Raw genomic sequence first — 13,449 nt, 5'->3', positions numbered from 1 at the left:
TGTTAGTGTGACCTGCCATTCCACTCTTTTAGAACATATAGGCTAGGTAACTAACAACATATCAAATAGAATTAATGTCAAAGTGCCCAGTTTTGATTTTCCAGATTTTGAAGGAAATAAAATAAAATTCCCTACAGGGTTTCTAAATGGTTCATGTTACAACTGTCTACAATGAACAGACAGCAGCATTAAAATGTTTAGTTACAACTGCACCAAAAGCTTTATTAAATTTATGCGGAATGACCTTTCCAGCTTCCTCACATACTTCTGTCCCTGATTTACACCCACCCACACACCTTCAGTTCATGAATGATGGGCATGGATTAGCATAGGCACAACAGACATTTTGTGATTGTCAAATACATTTTACTTATTGTGAAATAATTAAAATGTATGATCAATATCCTGTTCATAAATATAATCTGAGTGAATAATAATAGTAGCAATACTGTACACTTCTGGTATCATCTGAAGTTATTGATTATCTAATTAATATTTGCCAACAGTTTCGTTGTGTATTACATTTTTATTATTACCACCCCCAACTTTAAAAACATTTAAATTTCTCAAACTTTCCATTCCAGACTGCACACATTAATTATACATTTTAAACCTAGGCTGTAGAATCGTCTAGATCTCAAAATGATCATTAATGAAGTGCACATAGTGTTGTAAAAGGAATACTTTCAGTGAGCATATGACAGAGAAGTGTGCCAGTTTCAGACTGTACTGCCCTCGGGGTTAGCCTTACGGAGATACAAAAAAAATATATATATATATTATTTAGCTACATGGAAGTGTCCCCGTCTCAGGCTTCAGACAGGACAGAGATCCAGATTTTATAAGTATGATGCAGCATGCAAAGAAGCACGCAGCAGCACCTGCAGCAGTCTTCAAAGACTCTGAATGAGCTCCAGTTCCCAGTTCTTCAATGTTCAGCGATTTTAACTCAGACAAATGCTTAATTTTTAAGATATTTTTAAGAAATGTATATTTCGTTCAATCTTTAACAAGAACACATTCTGTATTCTGTAAAACTCAATGAAATACCTGCCAATTAACCAAGAGTCTTGCTTATTTTGTGTACTACTCCAGGATAACTTCTGCTATTTTCTCAATTTAAAATGCTGCAAACCTAATTTTCTATTCAAAGTTCACTGTTTATGACATGATAAAGACTTGTTTGGCTTTAACTTGTAAAGTACACAAAAAAAAATCTGTTTACAAACTCTGCCGTTTTGAACCTCAGCTATTCACTACAGCCTCTTATTTTGAAAGCTCTTTGTTGATATTATATGCTTTCCTTCAAGAATGACCTGAAATGTACTGTGATTAAATGAAAGGTGAATCTTAAGTCTTAGAAAAATGATTTAAAAATACAGCGGTTTTAAATCAATCCACATTTTGCACAGCTGCAATGTATTCTGTAAAACTCAAGCTGCAATCTGGGTGCATACAGGGTATAAAAATGGGCCTATTTATTGTACAAATATTATTTATAGCAGCATACTTAAAGCAGAAACTGGCCATGAGCTACTTTAATTATATTTTTCCCCTTTGAGCCAAGTCCACAGACCAGTACTGTTACAATTCATTCCAACATGAATGTAGATCAAGGAAACCTTGCAAAGTTCAAAGCAGTTTTCTATTATTGCCAAAGAATGTAAGCCATCTGAGAAATTTCGGATATACACCAAAGAGGGAAAACACATTTAAAAATAATTACTGAAATACTTGTATCATGTTTTTGTTTGTTTTGTTCTGTGTTTTGTTACACAGTTAATATCTTCAATTTACTAAAATAAATCTGGCTGGCTGGTGGCTTTGTCTCTTTTCCAACAGAATGGATCAAATACAAGGGGGGGGGACAGCTCTGCTTATGTAACAGCATTAAACTTTACATTAACTGAACTCTCCTACACTGATGCAAAACTATAATCCAAGGGAAAGGTTATTTATTACCTGCAGGATTTCAGAGCATAATGAATGCACCATTTCACTGAACACACGTGCAACTCTAAAACAATTCTGGCACAGTGCTGGGCAAGAAAAGGCCACCCTAAATGGCACTACATCCCCCAGAAGCTTTGGAGGATGATTCACTTTAGGGAAGCACCTGACTTAAAAAGCTTCCTTTATTGGCCTGGCTCCGGTATATAAGCAGGAACCGGCACTCCTTGTTGGTTGGAGGCAGGGAGGAGTGCCAGAGGAGTTGGAGAGTGAAACAAACAAACAAACAGAAGAACCAAAGAATACTGGTGATTTAAGCTTTGCTTTGGACTTTGGAACTTGGATTGTGATTTGGACTGGTTGCTGTGTGTTTGTCTGTTTTTACTGCATGTTTACAGAGGCCCTTTATTTTTGTACATCTGTTTCTTGTGACTGCACCAGTACTTTAAGAAATAAATCACATCTCTTGCACCATATTCCCTGCCTTTGTGTGACGCTTTACCTAGACCCCACCTATTCACCGAGCCCAGCACGGTGTTCATCCCCCCGTGGTGCCACACAATATGCAATTAATTTGTTCTCTACTGTGACTAGCAGCATTTCAGGCAGTGCATGAAGGAAGAGATGAACACTCACTTGCAGGTACAATGAACTCTTTGTAAAGCCCATAGGTCATCAGTGGCTCAGGAAGGCTCCTTCAAAACACAGTTAAAAAAAGCAGTTGTCATTTTAAGCATCTACACAACACTATTACCAAAGCAACAAAAATATGAAATGATATTGCACATACTGTTAGGATAGGATGGAGGGAGGGTTGTATAGCATTTGATGCGGATCAGAAATGGCAGTGTAAAAGTGCCTATTAACATCTAGCCCACAGAGAACAAGGGTATGCATTGACAAGGTCTCTATGAAAAATTAACCTAAAAGATTTACAGATGAAGCACAAAAAATAAAATGACTCTTATTTGTAATTATATTTGGAAATACAAAATACTTTACAATGAATACTGAAAGATAATATTCTGTGTAGGTTATATATTTTTTGATTTTCTATTATAATTTAATATAAATTAATTTAAATTCTTAAATCGCTTCACAGGGAGAGAAACATTAAATGCTAGTCTGTTAATCTGTGCAGTATCAAGGTGCTATTTTACTGAAGTTGTTAATAATTCTCTAATGTATGGCTCATTAAAATAAATTAGCTTCTTGCTAATCTCTCTAATACATTTTTTAAAGCTTATACAAAACTTTATTCCTGTTAATGCAATATTTTTTAAAACACTGTTGCCTTTATTCATACCCTTAATAAAGGGTAAGTGAAAGTTAATCTAGCAAATTAAAAGAAAGTGTACTTTCAGTATTAGCATGAAGAAATATGACTATGTATCACATTTATCAATAGCATAACTCAAAAACAGACACATAATGTACAAATTTAGTTGCCCCATGGTACTCGATGTTTTGAGAAACTCTGAGAAAGTACTTCCTCTAGCCTCTTACTAGGTGCAGGTACTTCTCAGGAAGGACTATTGATCAATCCTCCATGTAGTACCTCTCCAGCACTTCCAGCAGGTATTGCTTGCACTCAAATGTTCCATTTCAGGTCAGGAAATTGTTATTGTCAATCAATATCATTCATTTTATGCTCCCTTAACTATCTGGATGTGCAGTACAAATAGTATTGCAAGAACGTCCACTTCTGATCAAGTGTGAAGCTCTTGAAAGAGGTTGCCAGGTTCTTGCCTAAAATGTCTTGCTACATGTTGGAATGAATTCTTCCCTAAATTCTAACAAGGGCACTAGCACCAGAAGATGCTAAGAGCCAATGTGGAATGGTAGTGTATTTTCAATAATATTCATCTTTAAACTCTTTATCAAAAAAGGTCTATTGTTGAGTGATACGAGTACACCAACAATAACAAATAAACTGAAAAGGGAAGAACTCTCGTTTTAGTGTATACTTACAAAACAAAAGTAATCCTACAGCTGTGCACTATGAACTGCCATAGAAAGGTTTAATTGCATGTTAGAAAACTATCTATAAATCAAGGCTTACTTCTGTTAAAATTTTTGGATCTCCTGGTCGAATGAACACCAAATGACAAAATTATGAAGCTATAATTATTCTTAAATCAGTCCTAAAGTTGTATTCCAACAATATAAAACTCCCTGCCATATACCACATTCTAGCAAGGGATACCCATTTAAAATTTAAATCTTACTGAATACATGTTCAGGTCGGCCACAAGCAGAAGGAAACAGAGGTATTCTCCAAAGGTCAGAAAACTGAAGAATGGAACATTAACTGGCAGTACAAACACCAAACAACTTGTCAACATAATGTGCTCATATTAAAAGATATGGAAGTCTTAGCAAATATTTAACCTGGTTTTCACTTTCAATAAGAGTATCTGTGAAAAGGTTCCAATTCAATTATGTCAACCAGTAAACAAAATGTTGTATTGTGTTGAATTTCACTTATTTTAACATTGCATGAATGGATAATGTCCAAACAATAGAAGGGGGATAAGGCTGTATAGAAAATGTAATAATTTGTGAGATTTAAGCTTGACCTAAAAAAAAGAATGATCTGAAGTTCATTCAAAAGTTACATTGCCGGTCATTTCAGTGAAAATGTCTGCTGCCTCCATTTATAGGCTAGACATTTTGTTATGTGGTAAAATAATACAATAATGACAAATTAAGTCATAAGGCCAGAAAAACAAACAAACAAAAAACGATGTAAAGCATATGGGACAGCAGACCGATTATAAGCAGATGTCAGTACAGTGATGTCACCACTGGCATCCCCTAGCTCAAATTAAACATGCCTTATGCAGAGAATTCTGTGCTTTGGGTGTGAATGTACCTTCAGCTGAGAGGATTACTTTAAACCCATACTATTATTACTGCAACTATTAAAAATCACACAAAGAAAACACAAATTCCAGTAAACACTAAGTAATGATAACTTTTGGCAAAATAGTGCCTGGAGCAGTACTATAAACCATACCTTTGTTATGTCATACATCACTGATTATAGTGATTCTGATCTATCTTATGTGTTTTAAGATTCAACTGAATTTACTTTTTATATTGTACTACACTACATTTAATCTGTAATCCCGCTGCTACTTCACAGCGTGTTAGAAGTACCCTGGTTCAGAGATGTGCATTTGCATGTTTATAAATAATTAAAAACTGAGGAAATAACATACACAAGAACATGGAATCTTAACTATTCTAAGATAACTAAATGCTAATGATTAGTTGTCATAAAATCTTCTTTATTCATCTTCCACTCCGGGTTAAATTCAAAATGATTGAGAGGACGACTAAAAATATGTACTTACAGTGCATCCGGAAAGTATTCACAGCGCTTCACTTTTTCCACATTTTGTTATGTTACAACCTTATTCCAAAATCTTCTTCTGGAAGGTTCTCCTCTCTCCACAGAGACACGCCGGAGCTCTGTCAGAGTGACCATTGGGTTCTTGGTCATCTCCCTGACTAAGGCCCTTCTCCCCCGATCGCTTAGTTTGGCCGGGCGGCCAGCTCTAGGAAGAGTCTTGGTGGTTCCAAACATCTTCCATTTACGGATGATGGAGGCCACTGTGCTCATTGGGACCTTCAATGCTGCAGACATTTTTCTGTACCCTTCCCCAGATCTGTGCCTCGATACAATCCTGTCTCGGTGGTCTACAGACAATTCCTTGGACTTCATGGCTTGGTTTGTGCTCTGACATGCACTGTTAACTGTGGGACCTTATATAGACAGGTGTGTGCCTTTCCAAATCATGTCCAATCAACTGAATTTACCACAGGTGGACTCCAATCAAGTTGTAGAAACATCTCAAGGATGATCAGTGGAAACAGGATGCACCTGAGCTAAATTTTGAGTGTCATGGCAAAGGCTGTGAATACTTATGTACATGTGCTTTTTTTGTTTTTTATTTTTCATAAATTTGCAAAGATTTCAAACAAAATTCTTTCACGTTGTCATTATGGGGTATTGTTTGTAGAATTTTTAGGAAAATAATTAATTTAATCCGTTTTGGAATAAGGCTGTAACATAACAAAATGTGGAAAAAGTGAAGCGCTGTGAATACTTTCCGGATGCACTGTAAGATCACAGCTTCTGTGGAAGACCTAGTTCTATAGGCCTTTACACTATCTGTTGGCATTTGGAAATCTACAGTAGTCAGGTTGGGATCAATTTTACCATTTGAATCTATTGCACAGTACTCACCATAACATCTCAAGAAACAATTATGGAACATTTTGAAATTTCTGCACCCTAAAAATTACTTCATTTCTGGAAAGTAGCCACCCTCCAGTCTGGCAGGCAGTAAGTCAAGGTTTTATGTGTATAGTTGGCACTCACATTTTCAACTGTTACTTCAAAATTAATTAATTGTCAAGAACCCAAAAATTAGAGAGCCATGAAATTTGCATTTGTTGGCAAAAGTTTCATGGTACCAACATGGTATGAGATCCTCAGTAAAGAATAAAGATTATTCAATCAATAAATCTTTAATCTAAATCCACAATGTTTTTTTTAAAGGGCACCACAGACTATTCCATAATCGGAATGTCGCTGGACAAAGTCCTTCGTCTTTGACCTTGACAAGTCTGTTCACCTGCAGAGGAGGTTACCATTAGGTTTTGGATGCCTTAAGATTTATTTTCTATCCTAGGGGTTTTCATTTGTCTCTCCACTGTGCTAAATGGTCCACACATCAGCTGCACTTCAAGCATACATCGAGTTGTACTTCATGTATATTGTTATGTACTTCATGTACATGTGCATACATTGTTTCTGTAAAACACTAATGCAGCTCCTTTTGCAAAGGGGTATTAAATAAAGAATTATTGATATTAATATTCCAGTGGCAAGAATTATATTTAGTTATTTTTCTAGCCAGCATAAGTACTAGAAACATTTATTTGTTTGGTATATATTCCAAGCACAAGCCTTTTCACCAGTTTATGACATAGTTCCTGAGACAACAAGCTGCACCAACAAGTAGTACCAGTTAGAAAATATTGCTGCAAAGAAAGAGCCAGACAATACAAGGCCACACCACCAGCAGTTAAAGTGTGTTTTCTGTGACTTTTTTTCCCCCCTAATTGTATTAAATTGCTATGCCCTAAATGTCCCTGCAGTTTATAGTAACTGAATTCAATATTTATAAAATTAAGAATTTGCACTTTGACTAATTACAACAAATAAAAATAAATATGATTAGTATAAATGGTAGAAGGGAACATATACCCTAAATTGCTGGAGATGAAAATTGTACAACTGGTAAAGATGTCTGCCAGTGTACCTGTAGTTACTGATGATGTTCAAAGGTTCTCCAGAGACTACTGAATACCTCTAAAGTGAAAGTAATATGATCTGCAATCTTTTATACCAGGCATTGATTTCGTAGTTTAAGTTATTTATCTTCAGTACTTCATAATATTGAAAATATTACACAAACTACAAGGCACTAACAATTGCAGGACGTTGTATAACATTACAAACATGATCAGAAATGCCTAAATGCAGCCAACATTCAGCTACATCAGTATTTCCACACAGGTGCCCGCTCCATGTAAGGACATGTATAGTTATTATTATTTGTAATATATATATTACAGATTTGATGTTATAAATTCAATATTATATATAACTTACTCCAGGAATCAGTGCTGTATACCCTTTTGTTGACAGATTATATATATGTTTCTACTGTAAATAACAATATTTAAATTTTTAAAGGTCCATTTAAATACATTTTCATAGCTGCTGCAACTTAGCTCAACTAATTTAGATGATTCAAGTAATTGTAAAATGATTAAGCAATTATATGGCCACCTTGCACGGGGAGGAATGAAGTGCACTTAGAAAGCCGGTTGCATAAAACCCAAGGGTGCTATGTTACAGGTATCTGAAAAAAAGAATATTCTTCACTGGTATCCTTCCTCCACATTCTGAAGCTCAGTTGTGAATTATGTATAAAGCTGCAAAACCTATTATTAAAATTGTTAATTATATGAATAAAATATAGAAAGCACTTAGATTTAAATTACCTTAAATACAGCTTAAGTGCACTTGTTATGGTTTTAATGTCCCAGTCCTCAGAGGCAGAAAGATCCACTTCAGTGCAAGTCTTCAGATCTAAATAAAATAAAGTAAAATAATAAACTGTAGTGAGGAGGCATACAAGTCTTTGCAATAATCCTTTGTAGTTAACGACAAATAAGCAAAATACGTCATGCATATAACACAGTCGAGATTATTGCAATGCTGTGACTGAAATAAGACTGCATGTATGAAACATAATAGTGCTGTATTATACAAATCTTATACAAGATTTCTGCATTTCTGCAAAGAATAAAAGGAGTCGGTGAAAGGCAGTGTCATAATTTAAAGTTCAGAAATCAATGTTAAGTGGTTTCGTAATTTGTTCCAGAGCTGTATATATACATATACACACACGCACGCACGCACGTGCCGCTATCATTATGAGGACTCTCCATAGACATAATGACTTTTATACTGTAGAAACTATAGATTCTATCCCCTAACCCTAAACCTAACCCCCATTAAAAAACTTTCTGCATTTTTACATTTTCAAAAAAACATCATTTAGTATGTTTTTTTAAGCGTTTTGAATTATGGGGACTTAAGGGCAATGTCCTCATAAACCACCGTTTTTGCATAATAACCTTGTAATTACCAGTTTGTAAACCAACCCACACACACACACACACACACACACACACACACACACTTCATGAAAGGTTTGAAGGTATTTTTTTTAATTGTAAACTGTGAGGTTCCACTGCATTAATTGCCCAGTATCTGCTAGCTTTTTAACTAAACATTAAAACCTATTCATAGCTCTGCTGACACGGGTCCCTTGTGTGTGGCTTCTATAATAGCCTGTATCCCAGGGCTGTTTTTGCTAGTGAAATCTCAGAGAACCCGTGCACACCCACTTTGCAGAACTACTTAACTGAAATTAGTAACAAATGAAAAAAATATTTGGACTCCATAGAAGGGTATAAGCCATGTTACATCATTGCAACTTTAGATGTTCTGAGGCATGTTTACTCAAAGCAAATTGCTGTGCCTGTCGGGGCACGGTTGCAGTATTACTTTCAATGTAAAGGAGAAATGCTGGCAACATGCAGACCCTGAGCCACCTCACTAAAGCAGTATTTTTCTCAGCCTACACTGCACTATTACCAACCTTTTCACATTTCATTGTAGAAATCAACTGTCCTTTCATAGTGCAATGCATTTTACAAGCATTCTTGCATATTTTATTTCAGAATGATCATCAGCACCATACTTTTATTATTATTATTATTATTTGTTTCTTAGAATTTGTTTTATTTTTTCCCCAACTCCATGTCACTTTACTTAAATTGCCTATTATTTATGTTAATCTGTTTGTATCCATTCATTGCTATACTACTACCAAAATATTACTGAACAATTACAGAAATGTTTTAAGAAAAGAATATCTTCATTCTGTATAAATGGAGATATGCCACCATAAGAACAAGAAAATGGCATCCCATACATTATCTGTGTTAATCTGTGCAACATCCATACTGGACACGAGCGATACAAGAGATGGCAAAATGTCAATCCACACCAGAGGCGGCAAGAAGATTGGAATAAATACATAACCCTGCCCATGCATTCCTATTCCTATTTTAGAACATGTTTATAATATTTATGATTATTAACAGTGGTAGTGTTGTCATCTTAATATGAATCCACACTGTTAGAATGTTGAAAAGGTTATTTGTAGGACCTCAATTATATACGTTTGTTTTGTTCCCATTCAAATCACTACAAAACCTCATTTTATGCAAATGTAAAGACAAGAAAACTCAACATATTACAGCATCTGTTCCTCGAAATGTTTAGTCAACCTCTGTTTACCCAACTGGTGGATAATTGGACAATTTACTATAACTCCAAACACCACATGCAGCTGCTTATAGTATTACTTCAATATTAATGAGACATGGAAAATTACATCTCATTCAGCAAACTATAAGTACTTCTCAGATAATTGGCTTTAAACCTCTAGTTATTCTGGATGGTGAAAACAAGACTATGCTTAGCACTGCTATTCTGGTAGGGGTCCTCGTTAGCAGGACTAGAATTTGTGCTTGCAAGACAAACATTTTAAGGTTTGATTTCTATAAGACACTGCAATTTGTAATCCTGGCCAACTGGGATAGTTTATTACAGTTTTGCACCCTGGGTTAAATACTATGCAAGCTCATTAGATAATCTTTATAAAGTAGCTCGTTAAGGTACTGTAATAGTGAAAGCTCTTACTTATAGAAGTATATAATGTGTAGAAGTCAATGTACTATTAAGAGGCCCTCCAGCAAGGAATACAAAAACATGTATATAATTATATTATAATTATCTTTTATCAACTAAAAAAAACAAAATCAGTACACCACAAAGAACTGTATATCCATTATTATTTGTATTACACATCACTTCGCATTTTAATGGGCATTAGTTATAAAACAAACACACCAAATAAAACAGACTAATTTCCGCACATACAGATAATTATACTAATGACACACAGCTAACACTATATTCAATACTGTTACAAAATCCTGCAAGCAGTTTTTAAAACGACCATATTTGTTATTCAATGCACATTGTGGATGGTGCGGTTTTGTCGGCTAGAGTTTGGGAAGGAGGAGTATTGCAATGTGATTTCCTACACTCGGCTAGCAAGCCAAGTGTCACCCACAAGGACGGGACCTGGCCAGACCTTTCAAACAGAGGAGAGTGACAGGTGGGAGCCTAGCAGAATACCAATTCATTTGTTAGATGCAGACACCTGTTGTCTCGGGCAGTATTCAGACCTGCAAGAGGCCAGTGAGGACTGCTTTGTATTACCTAAACATGTGTATGCTCACATCTTCCAGGGTACACTTAATGCTCTGCAGGTTTCTGCTGCCAAAAAACCCAAATGGATGTAGAAATGGCAACAACAACAAACAAATAGGAAAATCTGAGCGATGAGGTACATGGAGATATGTCTAGCACCAACTGTTTGTGAATAACTACTAATATGTGGTACTAGGAGGGATCCAACAAAATGTATTAGCTGTATAATACTGTTGTCTCTAGATTTAAGAGAAAAAATTAGGCACACTTATAAATTCAATGTATCAAGCTCTAATAATGCTTCAAAGCTATACTAATGGGATGGGTATCACAATTATTTTTAAAGGAAATGGCCAATTATCTTACCTTCATAAGAGACAAAATGTTTTGTTTTTTTTAATCCTTTGATTGTTTAACTTTCTTATTTGTCAATCTCAAATCTCAATCTTATTATTTTCTTCCTGACAAACACAATGCACTGGTAACTAAATATGACTGGCTCTTCATACCTCAATTTAAAATAACTCTTCAGTAAGTGGTATGTACTTTACAAAAATATAAATAAAATGTAGATTACCGAGAATATATATTATTGTATATATTATTCAGAATATTGCATACATACATATATACATATGTTTGATATATATATACACACACACACACACACACTACACACTACACACTACAAGGGCTGTACAGTGTGAGCGGTTTACTCGCATTTGTGAGTAAAAATAATGTTGTTGCAAATGTGAAATACAATTTGGGTGCCCAGTGCGAATACAATATTTGAACTCTATAAGGAAATACTACATTGACATGATTATGATAATAACGATATTTTACATGAATCGTTATTATGGTCAAAAATGTGGGAAATGTACTTCGGTTGTGGACTATCGCAATTAACCGAGAAGGAAACGAAAACTACAAGTCCTGTGAATTATGTTCATGACCCAGTGTTGCAGCGGCTCATTAGGCATGATTTCCAATCACCTACTAGCTGGCATTAGCCGCCTCGTCATTAAAACACACTTACAGATACAATACAGTACTCAGCGACAGCAGGGCAGCAAAGACTTAGCGATAACGTTGGTTATTAAAATCTACTAGAATCTTAAAATGAATGAATGAATCGTCGATTAGTTGGGTCTACCTGGGGCGCAGATACTAAAACAAAACCTTGAGAGATGGCGGAGGCCATTTCTCCCCCCGAAGTGCCCTATATGACCTGATTGCCTTCCGGACTGCATTTCGCTAGAATTGCCCCTTTTGTGGTTTGAGCCACTGCCCCCTGCGAGGCTCCACTGTACAGCACTGTATTTAAATGTCTTGCACATTGTTACATTTTTTTTTCATTGTAGCATTAAATATGAAGCATTTATGATGATGTGCCACTAATTGTTTTTTTATTTAGTTTGTTTTTTCAGTGTGCCCCTAAATTTTGGACTGTGCCCCTATTTTTTGTTCAATTCAGGGGCACAGTGCTCCTAAGGAAAAAATTAAGCGTAGAGCCCTGACTACTGTTCAAAAGCTTGGGGTCACTTAGAAATGTCCTTGTTTTCAAAAGAAAAGCAATTTTTTGGTCCATTAAAATAACATGAAATTGACCAGAAATACAGTGTAGACATTGTTAATGTTGTAAATGACATTTTAAAAGGCTAACTGATCATTAGAAAACCCTTTTGCAATTATGTTAGCACGGCTGAAAACTGTTGTGCTGATTAAAGTAGCAATAAAACTGGCCTTCTTTAGACTAGTATCTGGAGTATCTGGAGCATCAGCAATTGTAGAATTACGATTACAGGCTCAAAATGGCCAGAAACAGATAACTTTCTTCTGAAACTTGTCAGTCTATTCTTGTTCTGAGAAATGAAGGCTATTCCATGTGAGAAATTGTCAAGAAACTGAAGATCTCATACAATGCTGTGTACTACTCCCTTCACAGAACAGCACAAACTGACTCTAACCAGAATAGAAAGAGGAGTTGGATGCCCCGGTGCACAACTGAGCAAGAAAAAAAAAATAGATTACAGTGATAGTTTGAGAAACAAACACCTCACAGGTCCTCAACTGGCAGCTTAATTAAATAGTACCCGCAAAACACCTCAACGTCTCAACGTCAACAGTGAAGAGGTGACTCCGGGATGCTGGCCTTCTAGGCAGAGTTGCAAAGAAAAAGCCATATCTCAGACTGGCCAATAAAAAGTGTCTGAGAAAATCTGCAGGTTGTTGGAATTATGGAGGGGATGGAGGAGGGGGTAATAGAGAGATTTGCTCCTTGGCTGCAGGACCACGAAAGGATAAGGCTTTTAATTTTGAGGGAGCAACAATTTCAGTGTAAAGAGTGGCTTCTGCAATTGTCGAGGGAGAAAGGTCAGCTCACTTTCTGAGGACAGCATCTTTATTTTCCCTGACTTTAGTGCCAAGCTGGTTAAGTGCAAAGTTGCTTTTAATAGTATTGCAATCCAGCTTATCTTAAGATATCTGTAAATGACATCTTAAATTGTATTTCGAGATATCTCTGATTGACAATTTGGCTGGTCATATTAATAGTGCCTATT

General features: G+C 35.7%; 1 protein-coding gene across 2 annotated transcripts in view; it reads right to left on the bottom strand.

The window, feature by feature from the left end:
* Nucleotides 1-13,449, bottom strand: part of arhgap10 (Rho GTPase activating protein 10) — an 84,474-nt gene that overhangs the window by 22,972 nt on the left and 48,053 nt on the right. For both annotated transcript variants that reach the window (XM_066718451.1, XM_066718449.1), the window contains 2 exons: nt 8,035-8,122; nt 2,587-2,645 (listed from right to left, as the gene is read on the bottom strand). In XM_066718451.1, the coding sequence (XP_066574548.1) occupies nt 2,587-2,645; nt 8,035-8,122 (147 nt within the window). The remainder of the gene's footprint in view (nt 1-2,586; nt 2,646-8,034; nt 8,123-13,449) is intronic.

This window comes from Amia ocellicauda, chromosome 12 (genome assembly GCF_036373705.1).
Source record: "Amia ocellicauda isolate fAmiCal2 chromosome 12, fAmiCal2.hap1, whole genome shotgun sequence".
Taxonomy (NCBI): domain Eukaryota; kingdom Metazoa; phylum Chordata; class Actinopteri; order Amiiformes; family Amiidae; genus Amia; species Amia ocellicauda.
Note: the sequence above shows the minus strand (reverse complement) of the source record. Positions and strands in the feature narration are given on the sequence as shown.